The sequence below is a fragment of the Arvicola amphibius genome, chromosome 3, assembly GCF_903992535.2.
Source record: "Arvicola amphibius chromosome 3, mArvAmp1.2, whole genome shotgun sequence".
NCBI classification, from domain to species: domain Eukaryota; kingdom Metazoa; phylum Chordata; class Mammalia; order Rodentia; family Cricetidae; genus Arvicola; species Arvicola amphibius.
The window spans coordinates 116623359-116641044 of record NC_052049.1 but is presented as its reverse complement, the minus strand read 5'-3'; the positions used below and the strand labels follow the sequence as shown (position 1 = coordinate 116641044).

Genomic DNA, 17686 nt, shown 5'->3' with positions numbered 1-17686 from the left:
GCTTCTGCCAATGACGGGAAAGGAACATTTTTGGAATACCTGATAAGTGCAAAGTCATCTTTCAGACAGGAGCCCATTTAAGGACTTCGAAACGATGATGGCGGATTTGGCTTTGTAGCTCAAAATAGCACGTCATTCTCGAATTCCAAGTAAATAAGAAATATACTCAATACGTGGAAGGGAGGGGCAGGTAAAAAAGTGTGTGTGGGGGGAAGGTAGAAATAAAGGAAAGATACATTTTAAAAAATTCTTAAACAGATATTCAGATTCTTTTTCCAAGTAAAAGCTTTTCAAATCCGCGGCTCAGAACTAATAAAAACTAAGGAGTGATAACTCCTGGAAACAGACAAACTTTAGCAATGAAATACAAGCGAGTCCCGTAACATCCGAAAACACGTGGCGGGGGAGGGGAGCTGGCGGCTGGACCAAGGACTCCCACTCCCACTAGCCCTTTCGGCAGCCAAGCATAGCTGTGGAGGGAGAGTCGGCGCACGGCATGTCGGAGCTTGTAGTCTTCTCCCGGCACCTCCCCGTGGGTTTGCGACGTTTAGCGACTGTGGCGCCTGCGCGCGTTGGGCCGGCGGGGCTGGGGCCGTGGCGGCTCGTGCCGGGTGATGCTAGGCGTATCCCTGGGCTCCAGGCTGTTGCGGGGCGTGGGTGGCAGGCACGGGCAGTTCGAGGCTCGAGGTGTCAGCGAAGGTGGCGCAGCCATGGCGGCAGGGGAGAGCATGGCTCAGCGGATGGTCTGGGTGGACCTGGAGGTGAGCGAGTCCGGCTGGGGGTGCGGGGAGGCGAGCAAGGGACCATAGGACCTACCTGTTCCTGGAGGCGGCGGGGGTCCGGGTGTCAGGTGCGGCAGGTGAGCACAGCCCTGGGATCCCGAGCCAGGAGTTCTGCGCGGTTCTGGGACTGTGTTGAACTGTGAGGTTTCTTTCCATCTGGGTGGAGCCATCCGTGAGTCTTCCCTCTCCGCAGCCTCGACCTCCACTCAGGTGTGAATTTGCCTAAAGCTCTAGGGTCTCTGGGCTCAGGATCAAGGGTTGGGGTGAGGACAGTGACTCTGAGCGCCCCTCCGCCCCCACCTCCCAGCCTTAAAAAACTAGGTTGCTTAAGCAAGTTGGTACTCAGGAGATGACTCAGCCCTACCCCTCATTCCATAAAAGAGAAAATTGAGGCCCCAGTTGAAGATTCAAGTTACTCAAAGTGCACTGGGAACAGAACCCTTTTTAGTTTTAACACATTCATACCTGGGCCTGCCTCGAGTCCCACTTTCCTCCTTACAAAAAGAGTTTAGTTGTTAACTTTTTACGTTAGATTCTGATAAAAGATCACATGTTGGAACAAATAGGAAACTTTCATAAACTTCAGATAGGTAATGTTAGTGAGCTCACTTTTCTGTAGTCGACTGTTGTGTCTCTCTTGTTTACCTTGCGGCCGTTCCCAGGACAAACACACGTTTGCCAACAGCTTTAGCTCACTGTTCATAGTGTCTGTTGCAGTTTCTGAGCGCTCAGAACTTACTACTTCCAGACTGCCCAGGAATCAGCCATTGCTGATCCTAGAATGTAAGCGGGGTTAGCACAAAGGAACCTCTATTAAACTTGGGTTTTATAGAAGAGGTTTTCAAAAAATGATTTCATGTGCTGTATGCTTTTATTTTATCATTTATTTATTTATTTATTTTTGCAGATGACAGGATTGGACATTGAGAAGGATCAGATTATTGAGATGGCCTGTCTGATAACCGACTCTGATCTTAACATTTTGGCTGAAGTAGGTGATGCCGTGTAAATACATTCATACCACTTAAAGGGCATTGGGAATTTAAAGATGGCTTCTTCCACTCAGACAGAAAAATTTAGTGGATTGAGGTCTATGTAGATTAAGGTCTACCATAACATGCTAGGGCATGTTAGAATTGGTTCTTGGGCCAACATTGAAGGAGAACCAATCTCCCTTTTAACCGGATTAATTTTTCAAGTGAAATTTATAGAAACAAAGCTATCTTTTTCTTCTGAGGGCTAAATAGTCCTGAAGGTTCTTATGGCTATCAGTAGGTTCTGTTAACGATGCTCATTTTATGCCTGAAGACATTGGGTTACAGAAATTTGGAGGACTTAGCGAGGTATTGGGGAAGCTGGTTAAACTGCTCTCTAAATCCAGGTATTCTCAAGTGCACCTAACCAATAGTCCAGCCAGCTGTGGTCCTGTCAGGTTTGGTGACCTTTTCCAGAGTTTCCCATCTTTATATCATAGCTTTGACTTTAATTCCATATATAGTCATCCCACCACTGCTCCATAGGGGCTCGGTTCCAGGATTCCTCTGTGGGGACCAAAGTCTCATGTGCCTACATCCTTTACCTAATGAGTACTTTGAATCACCTCTAGATTGCCTGTTGTCATTCTTCCCGTAGAAGGCCTATACAATATCTGTACATGTAAGTAGTTTTTACACTAGGAATAAGGGAAAAAAATCCATATACCTTCCTTACAGACTGATGACGTTAGGTCTGAGTTGGTTGAATCCTCACAGACAACATCCATTGTCCCAGATGACTGGTTGCCTTTTCAGCTGGATGTGTGCTTCCTGCACGGCTGTGTTTGGGGCCTAGACCATTGTTGATGCACTTCTAGACACTTCTGAATTTGTATCCCAGTACCTTCCTGTATCAGGTGTCTCACAGGCACCCATAACTCCAGCTCCAAAGGACTTAACAGCCCTTTTCTGGCCTCCATGGTTACCCCCACCAGACACATACATACATAGAGGATAAAATTGAACAACAAACAGAACAACAACCAAACCTGTAGAGAGTAGGGATGTGGTGGAAAGGGGAGTCTTATTAAAACACATTCTCAGAGGATAGACTGGGTGGATGATGGAGCGGTAGACATCTCCTAAACCTAGTTAGGACTTTTTATTCCCTGGGGAGATAAGGCATTCTTAGCTGGGCATGATGTCACACACTTCGTAAGGCAGAAGCAGGCAGATCTCTGTGAGTTTGTGGTCAGGCTCTTCTATAGAGTGAGGGTCAGGTCAGCCAGAGTCACACAGGGAGACTGTCTCAAAACAATGACTACGACAGAAAACTCAAAAAAGAACGAAAAAGGGACATTTGAGATGCATCCCTGTCTTGTAGTGGCATCAGACCTATCTAACATCTTTAGATCGTTTCTTATAACAACTTCTTTAAAACTTAGAAGTAATTGAATCAAACACTGAACTGTAGGTTGGCTTGCTTATCTTCCTGGCTTGCAGCTGACCGATGATAAACAGTCAAGTGTTGTTATTCTACCAGCTCTGCTTAGCCTTGGCCAAAGAAGTATTTTTCTTTTAGATTCTTTGACGACCCAAAATATGATTTAATGGATCAGTTGGTTGATCTGTACCCTGGGGGAACTTGGGGTGTGTGTCCACACAGTTGCTCATGAATAGAGGATTTGTTTAGTGGCTTAAGTCAGATGAGGATAAGGAAAATACTTAAGAGACATCAGTTGTGTGGAAAGTGTATGTGTGTTTTATTCTCATGCGAGGGTCTGAGGAGTGTGGTTTTTTTTTTTGGTTTTTGGGTTTTGTTTTGTTTTTTTGTTTTTGCTGCTAGAAGCATCCTGTTTTGCAAGCTTAATTGGATGTCTTAGGTTGCCAAAGGACAGTCTAGAAGAAGTCAGTAGGTTTGTAGTATGTCTCTTCTGTACTTTAGTTTCTTAAAATATATGTTTTGTTTCTCCACCGAGATTATCAACATCTGTTTTTGTATTTGGCTACAATTCAGTTTCAGATAGTAGGCCTATTTTATTTATTTATTTATTTATTTATTTTGGTTTTTCGAGACAGGGTTTCTCTGCAGCTTTAGAGCCTGTCCTGGAGCTAGCTCTTGTAGACCAGGCTGGTCTCGAACTCACAGAGATCCGCCTGCCTCTGCCTCCCGAGTGCTGGGATTAAAGGCGTGCGCCACCACCGCCGGGCAGTAGGCCTATTTTAGACTAGCTGTTGAGTTTCAGCTATAGGAGCTCAGCGGGGCCCTTGCTTGCTGCCGGTCCTAATGACCTGAGCTCAATCCTTAGGAACCACATGGTGGAAGGAGAGGACCAACTCCTGCCCTCTAACTTAAAGACACACACACATACATACATACACACACACACACACACACACACATACACACAGGGGGTGTGTTACACTTACATTCTTGTATACAAATAAAATAAAAAAATTAAAAAAGGAGGTAAGCTGTGCTGATTAAGCTTGAATTCCTCAAATCAATTGAAATCCATTTTTACCACCTTACTAGTCATAATTCCTTGCATTAAGTAGCAGTCAGTCTTCTGCAGAGTTCACATAAGTTGCCTGTTAATTTCTTGCATTCTCTTAGGACCTGATGAGGAAAGCTAGACTTTTTTTTATGACTTTTGTCTTTTGAGGAGTGGTTAGCTTAGTTCTACTGGTCAGGCTCCCTGTTAGACTCTGGAGTGCACTGGAGGGCTGGCAAGCTGGCTCAGTGGGTAAAGGTGCTTGTGACCAAGACTGATGACCTGAATTTGATCTCAGAACTCAACTGGTAGAAGGGAAGAACTGTCTCTCACAAGTTGTTCTTTGACCTCCATGATGATTCTGTGTTACATGTGTGTGTGTTGTGTGTGTGTGTGTGTGTGTGTGTGTGTATGTGTGTGTTTGTATGTGTGGCGTGCAGATAAAATTTAGGGCCAGAGAAATAGCTCAGCGGTTAAAACAATGTACTGCTCTTACAGAGGACCTGAGTTCAGTTCCCAGCATCCCTGTTGGGCAGCTCACAGCTTATAACTCCAGGTCCAGGGGCGCTGTGCTCTCTGGCCTCCAAGGATACCAGCACACATGTACTGGCACACACATGTACATAACTAAAACGAGATCTTTAAAGACTTTCTTAATTTCAAGGAATTTGTAAATGGAACTGAGAAGTTGAGGGCCATTTTTTTCTTCAGATATTAGTTATGTCTTTAAAAACATTAACTTTTTAAATAGCAAACTAGAACTACGGAATATAACTTGATTCTCAGTACATATATAGCAATCTGTTGTCTATTTGATTCTCTTCCTCAGTTCTGTCGTCTCCAAAGTGTATTTTCTTCATATTTTGTGTGCAGATATCAATATGTATTTTAAAAAGAAAGGATGTTGTCGGGGTAACAGCTTAGTCAGGAAAGTGCTTGCTGTAAAAGCAGAGTACCCTGAGTTAGATCCTCACCCCTATGTAAGAAGCCAGCCTGGTGGTGCACATCTGTAATCCCAGTTCCAGGGAGGTGGAAATCGGTGTCTCTATGGGGGCTTGCTAGGTAGCCTAATTGGCAAGCCGTAGGTCTGTTGGTGGATGGCTCCTGAGGAACCACACCCAAGATTGCCCTCTGACCCCACATGCTTGTGCATATACACCCCTCTCCCTAATACACCCATAAATAAATACAGTTTGAGAGTAGGGTTATTTCTGTTGATTCTTACGTAGCTCTGGCAGGCTTAGAACCTGTCCTGTAGACCCAGCGGCCTCAGTCAAGGAGATCCGTTTCTGTCTCAGCCTCCCCAGTATAGTGATTAAAGGTGTGCATCACCATGCCCAGCCTCTGTTGACTTTCCTGATGACTAATGGCCTTTCCCACCCACAGGGTCCCAACCTGATTATCAAACAGCCGGATGAGTTGCTGGACAGCATGTCCGATTGGTGCAAGGAGCATCATGGGAAGGTAACATTACCAAATAACAAGAGTGCTGCTTTGGGGATCGGTCACAAGCTTGTTGCTCCCACATCTGAATCCTGTGCCCTTGGTGGATGATGTTATGAAAGGGTTAGAGGAAGATGGCTTGACAAGCCCGGGCAGCTGCTTGCTCGTTCACTTTTCATCTTTGGGACCTCTCGAGATCACCTTCTCCTGAATGTCCTCTTTCTCTCTCTTCTACATTCAGTCTGTCGCGAACGCATTGCGGAATTCCAAGTGTTACTCAAGTCAGTCTTATGGATAAGGTTAGACCTCGACCCACAGTGAAGGGGACTGCCGCTCTCTTAGCTGTCAGAGAATCCAGCTTTGGACTCTGAGCGCCATCTTTGCCGCTCTCTTAGCTGTCAGAGATCCCAGCCATGGACTCTGAGCGCCATCTTTTCTGACTGTGTGGAAGTGATATTGACAATCAGGAACACACCTTAATTTGGTTTGGAGTCTTTAAGAAACAGCATTGTGTAAATATGGCAGTTTCAGTTTAATCTTGAGCCCTCCACCCCACCCCAAACTGGTCCAGCTGTGGTTATATCTGCCCATTTTTAGAAGTGAAGTTTCATTTCCGGATGCTTTTGAAAACTGACTTCATGTGTTTCTGGTGGGGCTGGGGATTCTCTCTTGCAGTCTGGTCTTACCAAGGCAGTGAAGGAGAGTACAATTACATTGCAGCAGGCAGAATATGAGTTTCTGTCCTTTGTACGACAGCAGACTCCTCCGGGGCTCTGTCCACTTGCAGGTAAAATCCAGTCCTATGTCTGTCTTGTAGATAGTCCTCTATAATAGTGGTTCAAGAGGCCAGGGAAGCTCCAGAGTTCCGGAGAGCCCATCTGAGGCCATCCTTGCCTTCCACCCACCCTGGTTTGGAGTACACGTCTCACTTTTGTGTGTTGGTGAAATGGCTTGGAGCTTGATCTGAGCTATGAGAGACACAGACGAACTCAGCCAAAACTCCCCCCATATTTTTATTCTGGAAGAAACTTCCAAATGCGCAGAAAAGGTGGATCTTGTCATCGTTAACCTTTGTCACGTTGGTTTTCTTTTTTTTCTTTTTTTTCTTTTTTCTTTTTTTTTTTTTTTTTTTTGCTGCTTTTGGACATTTGAAAACAAACTGCAGGCTTTGTGATACTTCCTTCCCAGAGTCCCCCTCAAGCAGCTCCTAAGAGTAAGGACATTTTCTCATGTAACACGGTATTATTGTTGCATTGGAAATTATTAGCACCATTTAAGGATATCCGTGGTACCCAGCCTACATTTGAAGCACCCTAAAGTGTCTGTTTTTGAACCGAGATTTAGTCACTGTTCGTATATATTTTATTTGGCTATTTTGTCTCTAGTTGGTTAGTCTAAAGTCATTGACCTATCTCCCCCAACCCCTGCCTCACCCCTGTGACGTTGACTTTAAAGAGACCGGGTCTGTTACGCGAGGCTTTTTAAAGGGTTGGTTGTCAGAAGAAAGGGAATATTCTGGGAGGGCGAGTTTGCACTTGTGTGTATAGACTGGGACGGTAACTTAACACTTGAAATACAAAGAATAATTTGGGTATTATATATGAGATCATATATTGTATCATTTTTCCCCCTTAGCCGATGCGGCTGATGTCTATTTTAAAGTTCTCGTTTAAAATCCAGTGTTTATAATATAAATCATTGTATGAAAACATGAATATGGATATGATTTGTCAAAAATATTGGAATGTAAAATAAAGGTTTATCTACTATATGATTCAGTTAAATTTTTAGTGTTAGTAGTGTGGATGTCGTGACACGGGGAACAAGTTTGCACATCCGGTATGAACTTGAAAAGTGACAGATTTAAATGCTTTAAGTTCATGGAATGCTAGACGGTCATTCTGCCCAGGAGAGGCCGCTTCTGAGTTTATTGTGAGCTAGACTGATGACCTGCAGGGGAATCCATATTTGTAACCTAATCGGAAGTACTCAGATTTGATGGCGACATCAGTTTTTAGGAACTGTTTGAAAAAATAAATTAACTTCCATCTTACATATGATCTATGAATGTTTATGTCATGCTGTACACTGTTAGAAACGCACAGATGCGGTATGCTTCGTGTCTTTCTAGGGAATTCAGTTCATGCAGATAAGAAGTTTCTTGACAAATACATGCCCCAGTTCATGAAACATCTTCATTATAGGATAATTGATGTGAGCACTGTTAAAGAACTGTGCAGGTAAGGGCTCTGTTTAGGATCTGTTCTGTTGCCTCCTGTAGCATGTTTTAATGGAGAATTTGTACGAAATAGTTGAATAGACTCGAGGGTGCTGAGTGGGTGTGTGTCTTCCTCGTCCCAGTCTCATTTGTACGGGTTCTTATTTATTCGGAGTGGTGAGGCATGGGAGAAATGTCAGAAATCTTCCACACAGATGTCATTAAACCTTTGTCATTGGCCTACCCACTGGGAACATAGAGATGAAGAGCCCTTGAGTCGCTCAGTCTAGTGAGTTGACAGAGGTGTAAAAAACACCCTAAAAATGAACTGCCTGGTGACTTGCGTGATGGGAGTGTGCATGCAGAATATGGGGCCCGGGAGAGCTCAGCGTGTTGGAGGAAAGGGGGGAGTCAGAAAGTTTTATCCAGTACACAGCCTTTTCAGTGAGACTGACAGAGGTTTGAATGAGAAGAGAGCATTCCTGAATGCAAGCAGAGATAGGAGGATGTTAGGGAATTGAAGGCACAGGGATGCTGGGATGTAGCACGGTTAGAGTGTTCACCTAGCGTGCAGGAAGTTCTGGCTTGGAGCCCCCAGCACTGCATACACAGGAATGTTTTAGGGCACACCTGTAATTCTAGCCCTGGGGAAAATGGAGGCAGGAGGATCAGGATATCAGGAAGCCAGCCTGACTACATGAGATCCTGTCTCTTAAAGAAAAAAGAAAAGAAAAGGAAAGGAAAGAAAAGAAAAAAGATGTATGTTTAAAAAAATTACAGATAATTTGTTAATGTTGAAGTGGAAAGCTTGAGATTGGCAAAGGTGAGGTGAGACCAAGGCTGGACCATAAAGGCCTTGTGGGCCTGCTCAAGATGTTTGGTTTCGTCTAGTAAGGAACGCAGTTCCTTTAAGAAAGCGTTAACAGAAGGGTGAGAAAAATCAGATTGTGCCGCTTAGAAAGTGGCCAGGAAAGCGGTGGGAAGAAAGGGGCCAGGTATCGTCTCAGGGACTGAAAAATAAGTGAGGGAAATGGCCGTTGTGTACTGGGAAGGGATAAAACATTTGCCAAGGTCAGCAGACGTGATGCTTCGTGCTTGGATGAGGGAGTGAGGAAAAAGAAGCCAGAGAAAGGGGTTAACATTTCTTGCTGAAGCAGCTTAGGTGGATGGTAGACCTGTTCCTAAGAGGAGCGACTAAGAGTAAGGGCTGCATTTGCGGTGGGAGGGGAGGATGTGTGGTCTTCTGTATATTAAATTAGAAATATCGGGTGGGTCAGGTGGAGATGCCCAGCAGGCAGTTAGATTCGTAGGACAGGAGTTGTGGCGAGGGCTGGGTTGATGTTAGAGACTTTGGAATCCCCTATATTGACAGACTTGTTTAAAGAGAGTTTCTGGTGTGAAGAGAGGAGAAGCCTTTTCCAGTGTTAATGACTTGAAGAGGTTTGGGATATAGCTCAGTTGGTGTAGTCTTCCTTAGTCTGTGGGAAGCCCTGGGTTTGAATCCCCAGCACCTCAAACCAAGCAAGGTGCCTGTGATCGTGGTCCCCTGGAGGTGGAGGCAGGAGGGTAGCCTGGGCTACCTGAGACCCTGTCTCAGACAAAAGCCAGTAGACAGATGACTTGAAGGTGATTGCTCAGTGTGCTTGAGATGGCTTCCTTTGAGAGTTTACAATTTTTACTGTGTATAGACGCTGGTATCCAGAGGATTATGAATTTGCACCAAAGAAGGCTGCTTCGCACAGGTAAGATTGGGACCTTCTGAGGGCTGGCACACACTTAACCCCAGTCCTGACTTAAATATTAACCTCTCTTTTCTATTCTTTATTGGGCAAAATAGCATTGTGGAAAGATAGCTTTCCTACAGCTATAGTCCCAAGAATCTGGCTAGGCTTCTAGATTGTGTTCTCAGCATGGTTGTTTTTTGGCAGGGTTTTGGTTTGGGGGGGGGTTGTTTTGAGCCACATAATCTGTTATAATCTTAAAGCTTGGTTTGGAAGTAAAACAAAGCAATTTGTGACCTTTGTAGAAGCTAGCACTGATAGCTTTCTTCTTCCAGAGGATGCAGGTGTGTGGCCATCTGAAGTCAGGACACTGTAAACTTTTGTATCAGGCCATTGTCCTACCTAGATACATTGCTTTTTGGGTGTGTCTATGTTTGCAACCTCAGGCCCACACTGTTTCTTTTACCTTTTAGAGCCATTTAGAAAGAAAAGCTGATTGGTGAGGACAAAGGAAGCATTTAGTTTACTGATTTACTTAGTAAATTTACATTTACATTTAGATTTACATTGAATACTGGTCTATTCAACTGGTACTCTGTAGTGTACAGTTTGAGGCATCCCAGAAAGGCCAGCCCCTGAGCTGATGGTCAGCTACATTGTTCATCATCATGCCCTTAAGTAGATCTGAAGACTTGTCTCTGTGGTACACTAGACTTTTCTACAAAGAAATGTGGCGGCTGTTCACGCAAGATGGCATAGCTCATGACTATATGTAAACTTAGGCCAAGATTGGGCCCAGCTTTGCCACACGGCAGGTCCGAAAAATGCTTTGAGAATTTTGATCTGTTTCTGGGTTTAGTATTGTGATAAGAGATTATGCATTGTTGGGGCTGAGGAGATGCTTCAGGTGGTAAAGTACCTAGTTCCCCAGAAAAGGCACAGCGACCAAGATTCCATCCCCAGAACCCACAGTGACTTGCTGGGTGGTGCACACTGCCCTCAGCTCTGAAGAGGCAGAGAAGGGACCCCTAGCATTCCATGGCTGGCCGCTCTAGCCTACTTGGTAAGCTGCAGGCCAATGGGGGACCCTGTCTCACGAGTGGGTTGGCATCCTCAAGGGTGTCATCCTTGGTTGACCTCTGACCTACAAATGCATATACCCATAATGTGTGAAAAATGTGTTGTTAACTAGAGGGGATATATGTATATAGGTATATCTCAAAATGATATTTCAAAATTATCTTTGACAGTACCATGCATATTTACAATCTCGGTCATATCTACCCCGAATTCCCACCCTTCCAATCATCACTTCATCCCCCACTTCCCTTCTCCTTTGAAAGGTCCCCTCCTAGTTTTATGGTTTGGTTGTGTGTGTGTGTGTGTGTGTGTGTGTGTGCATGTACACATTTGGGGTTGAGACAAGGTCTCTCAGTATAACCCTGGCTATCCAGGAATTTGCTATTTAGACCAGGCTAGCCTCAGCCTCCTGAGTGCAGAGTGTACACTACCACACTCATTTTCCTTTTTTTTCTTTTCTTTTTTTTTTTTTTTGTATAACCCACTGAGTTCAGTTAGTGCTGCCTGCTCATGCATGGATGTGGGGTCATCCACCAGAATATGAGTGGCCCTGCCATGAGGAAAAATGACCCCCCACCCCAGCAGCCATCACTTGCCAACAGCTCTTCAGCTAGGAGTGGAAGACTATATTTTTGAGTTTCAATCCTCTTTCATACCTACATGACTTAGGAAGAAAGTGGATTATTGCCTTTGTCATGGAAATGAATATCTTAAAACCCCTGCACTGATGGGCATACACTGAATTCTCTGGAAGAGGCCCTGAGCCTACCACAGTGTATAGATTTACTTGCACACCATTTTCATAATCTTGGTTACCTGACTTCTCAGGCTTCAACAGCTGAGAACAGCATGTCAGGGAAGCAAGGCTGTTAGGTGGAGACAGGCTGCCACCTGTCATAGCATACATTAGCATAGAGAGGAGGCAGACCCCCCCCCCCCTTTATGACTAGGTACCCTCTGATAGTCTGATAATCGGCCTTCATTAGGATGACTGAGTCATGAGCTGCCAAGAGTATGAGGGAATATTCTGTTCAGGGACACCCCGAAGTTTTCCATAGTGTTTCCCAGACTCTGGTTCGTGGGCTGCTGGTAAGTATTCCATGAATGTGCTTGGATACGTTGCAGAGGTGGGGTATGTGTAGTAGTACATATCTAGGTTCTTCCTAGGAACCCATATACATATTAAATTAGTAAATGTTTCGGAGAGAACCTCAGAAAGGAAATGGTTAACTTCTTCCTAAAGTCATTTGAACCTGAGATTCCCTCCACCTCAGACACATCATAGCCCTCTGAAATAATGGGGATTTTTAATCTCCTACATGTAAAACAAAATAAAGCCAGCGCCAGCACCGGTGACTTAATACCGCTAGGGTGGTGCTTCTTTCTGCTTCTTTCTGTACCCGCTGTGGCGCTCACACTAAGCAGTTCTGAGGTTGCCCATAAGAAGCCACGATTTTCATCTCTAGGGCTTGGGACATTTTTTTTTTCAGTGTGATGTGTTTGCTCGTAGGGCACTCGATGACATTAGCGAAAGCATCAAAGAGCTTCAGTTTTACCGGAATAACATCTTCAAGAGAAAGACAGACGAAAAGAAGAGGAAAATTATAGAAAATGGGGAAAATGAGAAGACTGTGAGTTGATGCCAGCTTCCCAGCTGCACGGCCCACCTAGTTCTCCAGAAGCCCCTTCATGTCTCTCTCCTGCTGATGACTCGGCAGAGCACCTTTTCTAAAGAAAAACACACGTTTCCAGTTAACTTTGAATCTCCAGAAGCCTCAAGCAGACAAGACATCACGATTTGTTTCTTCTAACCTGCTGTTCCTATTATAACACAGCACCTCCTTTGTGAGCTTCAGGCCATGCCCACCCCCTCAGTCCACATCTGCCTTTGCTTATAGGCCATTCTTTTTGTTTGAGAAATGAATAATAAATAAAGCTAGTTCTATTGAAATGCAACCCTTTCTGTACCATCTATTCTTTCGTAATTTGGTTGTTGGGGAAAGATGTTTTTTGAAGTAGTATGGCTAAGGTGTAAATCTCAAAACGCGGTTGGATTAAGTTGTATGTTTCAAACAGGAAGTGAACGTACTCTCTGATGCTTTACACATCAAGAGTTGGGAGAGGGGCTGGGTTGTGAGAGGATTTGGGCTCATCATTATTCAATTAACAGCTCTGGGACGATCTGCTCACTGCTGTGTTAAGAAGTCCAGGTAAGCACACAGGGTTCTGTAGCAGTCCTGAGGCTTTATAGGCTAGAAAATGTACAAGGTAGTCACCATGTCATGTTTATAGACCAAAGCTAGTTTGTGGCCGTAGGTTAGCAGCCAAGGGGGGTTTTCAGTGTAAATATGTTAACTTCCCATTTTAGCTTGTCAGGACCACAGGACTGAAATGACTTGCTAGTGGGGGCAGTAGGGTCATCTGTAGAAGTGGCCTAGTTTCTTTGGGCACCTCATTCTGACAAACAGTTCCTAAAGGCTGTTAGATTCCAGAAAGGCCTACAAGTGCCCTGCCTCTCACTGAGAACCACTGGAAAGAGAGACTCTTATGATGGTCTCATATCTAATACAAGTTTGAAGGGCTGGAGAGATGGATCAGTGGTTAAGAGCATTGGCTGCTCTTCTAGAGGACCTGGCTTGAGTCCCAGCATGCGTATGGTGGCTCACAAACATTTCTAACTCCAGTCTCAAGGGATCTGACACCTTTTCTGGCCCTCGTGGGTACAAGATACATATGAGGCATAGATACGTGTTCAGGCAAATACATAAATCTAAAAAAAATGTTTGAATAGATAAAGGGGCTTGAGAGGTGGCTCAGCTATGAACGGCACACTCTTTCCTTGCAGAGGACCTGAGTTTGGCTTCCCGTACTCTTGTTTGGTAGCTCACAACCACCAGTAAATGCAGCTCCATGAGATCCAGTGCTCTTTTCTGGATTCTGAGGTCACTGTACATAGACACACATGGAAATTTGACTAGATCAACAGTTCTTAACCTGTGGGTTGTGACCCCTTTCGGGGGTTGAAGGACATTTTCACAGGAGTGGCATATCAGATATGTACATTATGATTCATAACAGTAGCAAAATTACAGTTATGAAGTAGTAGTGGAAATAATTTTGTGGTTGGGGTCACCACAATATGAGGAACTGTACTAAAGGGTCACAGTGTTAGGAAGGCTGAGAACCACTGGACTAGATGAAAAATCCACAGCTGTATGTGACCTGTGTCATTTCTGTTCTCTGACATGGCATATGCCAACATTCATGCTTTGGAAGACCAGATCAGGTAGTATGGTTAGGAATAGGGCTTCTGTCTCTTCAAGCGCCTGCTGTCCCCGCAAGTTCAGGTACCCGAACCTCAGTTTCGTGTCTGTAGAGGGAGTGTGATGTCACGTGATAATGACACGTGACTCACGAGTTGTTAGACTGAAGCTGAATGCTATGGCGGGAGGGCCACGCTCTGTGCCTGTGACACAGTAAGTACCCGTATCGACAGGTGCTGTTGCGGGGGGTGGGGTGGAGGGCTTCGTGTTTCCACCTACAGTTTGCTTTTACTTTATCCCTCAGAAACGCCACAGATTCTAACGCAAGAGTAGGTGCCAGGATGCCAGAAACCAGACACTACTGATGCAAACGGGGTTTCTCCACCCGCAGTGACCGACTGGTATCCCCACCAGTTTTAACTGTTTGAGCTATAACATTAAGTTAAAAGCAAAGATAAAACCCTCCCGGCATTAAGTCTTTGACACACAGATGGGTGCCTTCCTGACCTAGTCCCCTGTTCTGTATCTTCACGGTTTAGTAGAACCCTGTCATTCTGAAATGAGGCCTGCCCGTATGACATCCGGTGGAATGGCTGGCATTCGGGTCTGGCGCGAGTCCGCGTGGAGACGTGACGGCTGCATGACTACTTCATTATCTTTCACTCTGCTTAGAAAATAAGGAGTTCTATGGATAACGCTGGCACTTTGGGTCTCTTAGGGGATTCCTGAAGCTGTGAAGTAATTTCTGTAACATGAACTGCAGCACAAATTGGTTTAAACATAGCATCAGCTCTAAGACCCATTAGCATGTGTGCCTCGCAGAGGCTGCTTCTCTTGGGGCCTCTCACTGGTAGTTCTGCCTGAATAGTGATTATCCTGCAAGCCATATTCCTGGGGTGAATAGGTGTACTTCCCCTGCAGAAGAATTGGGAGGTGACAGCACCAAGTGATAATCTCCTTTAGCATTCCAGCCGCTGTACTGTGTGGCAAGAAAGACTCCCTTTCCCTCAACAGTGTCTTCATAGAGAGAAGATGCCTGAGCGCTCTCATTTACAAAATAGTACATCTGTTCAGAAATAAAACCAACCAGACAAAAATTTGACAAATGCAGGCAGAAACTAATCTTTGGCATTTTTTTTTTTAAAGACAGGGTCTTGCTGTGTGGCCTTGGCTGTCTTTAAATTTACCATGTAGACCAGGCTGGCCTTGAACTCACAGAGCTCTGCCTTTGTCTACCTCCCAAGTGCTGGGGTTAAAGGTGTAGGTCAGACACCAGGCCCAACAAAACTGGACTTCTTATATAGGCGTGCTGTAAAGGACAAAAGTAATAACTAGTCAAACCAAATGCACAGATCGCCTTGTGGTTATGCACGAGTGTCCCAGGCTCACCCACATAGCTTTGCGTTTTGGAAAATTAAAAAGCAGTAGAGACAGTAGAAAACTGGTTGCTGCTACGATAAGCCATATGCAGCAGATTGATGATGGCAAAAACCATTATGTTCCGTATCTGATGATGAGGGCAATTAGGCTATGTATTTATTGCTAGGGGCTGAGCATCTGTTATGAAGATTGAATTGCAGATATTTAAGCAAAACCTATCATGTTTTTATTTGTGTGTGTGTGTGTGTGTATGTGTGGCCCATTTAAAAAACAAGGAGAGCCTGGTAAAAATGTAAGCGAGGAGATCCTCTCTGGTTGAGCATCTGCTATCAAGTAAAGGGTGATCAGCATCAAAAGCCCTGCAGAGGTAAGGGTTTGTCTGCATCCCACTAGAAAATGGGCTGATTCAGCATGGCAAGTTGAACATGGAGGACATGAGACATGGCTTAGTTGTCAGGGCAATTTAGTGAGCTTAGTTTTGCACATGGGTTGGTAATTTAGGATACAATAACAAGGGCGTCTCTAGGGGAACACGTGCTAGAAAATGGGCAACTTGAGCATGAAGCAGAAACAGTGTCCTTGTGCAAATGAACAAACTCCCCATGAGCAGCCCACCAGGATTCTTAGGGATCCAGGACACAAAACATGACTTGGGTTGTATAACCCCCTGAATATGTTTTTATTGTTGTGGATCAGCAATTTTATCACACTTGCTCACATCCAACATGCATAATTCATTATGAATCGTTTTCAGACTGATCCCTATCTTTGGACCAGTATGTAGCAGAAGCAGCTTGCAGGAGCTCACCATGGGTACCCTGGCCTGTGTGCTTAGGAAAAGTGCATCCTCTTGGTTCTTCATCAGGAGCAGGAAGCAGGCAAGTTGGGACGAGGGTGCTTGCTTTTCTGTCGTTGTTAAAGAGGTCTAAGGATATTTTTGTTAACAAGATGAGGGATGGTTAGCAGAACCCCATTTTTCAAGAGGGTCCAGCCTCTTCACCCAGTGAGGTGGAAAAGGAGATGCTTCTGAGTTGTGTGTATTGGAGAGTCTAGATGAATTCCATTTACGCAATTTACAAATTATATGGAATAGCCAGACAGTGGTGGTGCATGCCTTTAATCCCAGCACTTGGGAGGCAGAGGCAGGTGGATCTCTGTGAGTTCGAGGCCAGCCTGGTCTACAGAGCAAGTTCCAGGACAGCTAGGACCGTTGCATAGAGAAACACCCTGTCTCAAAAACAAAACAAAAGCAAAATAAAATAAAATAAAATAAAAAACCGAATTATGTGGAATTAGTTAGTTACTGACATGCATAATATGGAATATCTTTTAAAATGTGTGTGTGTGTGTGTGTGTGTGTGTGTGTGTGTGTGTGTATGTGGCGCATGCACACTGTGTGTGCTGGTGCCCCATGAATATGTGCAGAGGCCTGTGGAAGTCAGCCACTGTCCTGCTTTACCAATCACTCTCTGCCCTCTTCCCTTGATACGGGATCTCTCCCTGAACCTGGCAGTCAGCCATGCCCCAGAGATCTTCCTGTTTGTACCCCTCCCAGTGATGATGGCAGTCACTCATATGGCCACACTCTTGCATACACAGTGAGCACTCCGACCCACTAAGCCCTTTTCCATCTTCGTGTCTTATACTTTCCTCTCATTTTTTCTATGCATTCCTTTTTTATCTTAGAGGTTCAAACATACTTAGTTGTCTAAGTCTGTATTTTCCTGTTTTTAAGTTCTGTGAAATGGGGTCACGTGATGGTCAATCATTTTTGTGTGCATAATTTAGAACCAGCAGACATGGAAAGAGCTGGGAAGCGCAGGCAGTGGCACTGACGGGCACCTGAGCAGACCAGGAAGCTGCAAGTTTCCAGAGATGTAGGTGCCCTTCTGTTACTGCCCCAGGGTTACTGCTTCCTAGAAAACCCGATTCCTCTTCAGCATTTGCTTTATGCAGCTTTGGATTCTCTCGGAGGTTAAAAACTGTGCAGCATTTGGATACTCTTTGCAGCCTCTACTTTGTCAAAGAAGGCTGTCGCAAACACTGTCTGCTGTCACCACCATATCACAGATGAAGTTTCAAACCCAGAGTGCCGATGAAAGTTCAGAAAGGAAGAGCAGGTACTTAAAATGGGATGAATGTGAGGTTGTGAAAATCCCTATTGTGCCCTTTTTGTTCATTGTACTTTAACTAAAAAAATACAGATGTAATGTGTACCTGTCAGTCCCCAGGTTGGAGTTTGGGACTGAAGGGTGTGTTTATGTCTGGGATGTCTGTCTAAAGCCCTATCGTAGAAAAGTAGCTGTATGCTGTATCATCATTTTATTTTT

The 17686-nt window shown here is 44.7% G+C and overlaps 1 protein-coding gene across 1 annotated transcript; it reads left to right on the top strand.

Annotated features, from left to right (window-relative positions):
• The first annotated feature begins 519 nt into the window (after positions 1 to 519).
• Rexo2 (RNA exonuclease 2) lies at positions 520 to 12669 on the top strand. The gene is made up of 7 exons (XM_038323666.1): positions 520 to 761; positions 1690 to 1773; positions 5638 to 5715; positions 6370 to 6481; positions 7826 to 7934; positions 9601 to 9654; positions 12224 to 12669. Exons 1-7 carry the CDS (start codon positions 615 to 617, stop codon positions 12351 to 12353), a joined length of 714 nt encoding a protein of 237 aa, XP_038179594.1. The 5' UTR covers positions 520 to 614; the 3' UTR covers positions 12354 to 12669.
• Positions 12670 to 17686: the final 5017 nt, after the last annotated feature.

Bases quoted from the DNA above. Each gene is read 5' to 3' on its own strand.
- Rexo2 (XM_038323666.1), top strand. From the start codon at position 615: ATGCTAGGCGTATCCCTGGGCTCCAGGCTGTTGCGGGGCGTGGGTGGC. The intron at 7,935-9,600 runs GTAAGGGCTCTG...TACTGTGTATAG, and splicing joins ACTGTTAAAGAACTGTGCAG to ACGCTGGTATCCAGAGGATT. The intron at 9,655-12,223 runs GTAAGATTGGGA...GTTTGCTCGTAG, and splicing joins AAGAAGGCTGCTTCGCACAG to GGCACTCGATGACATTAGCG.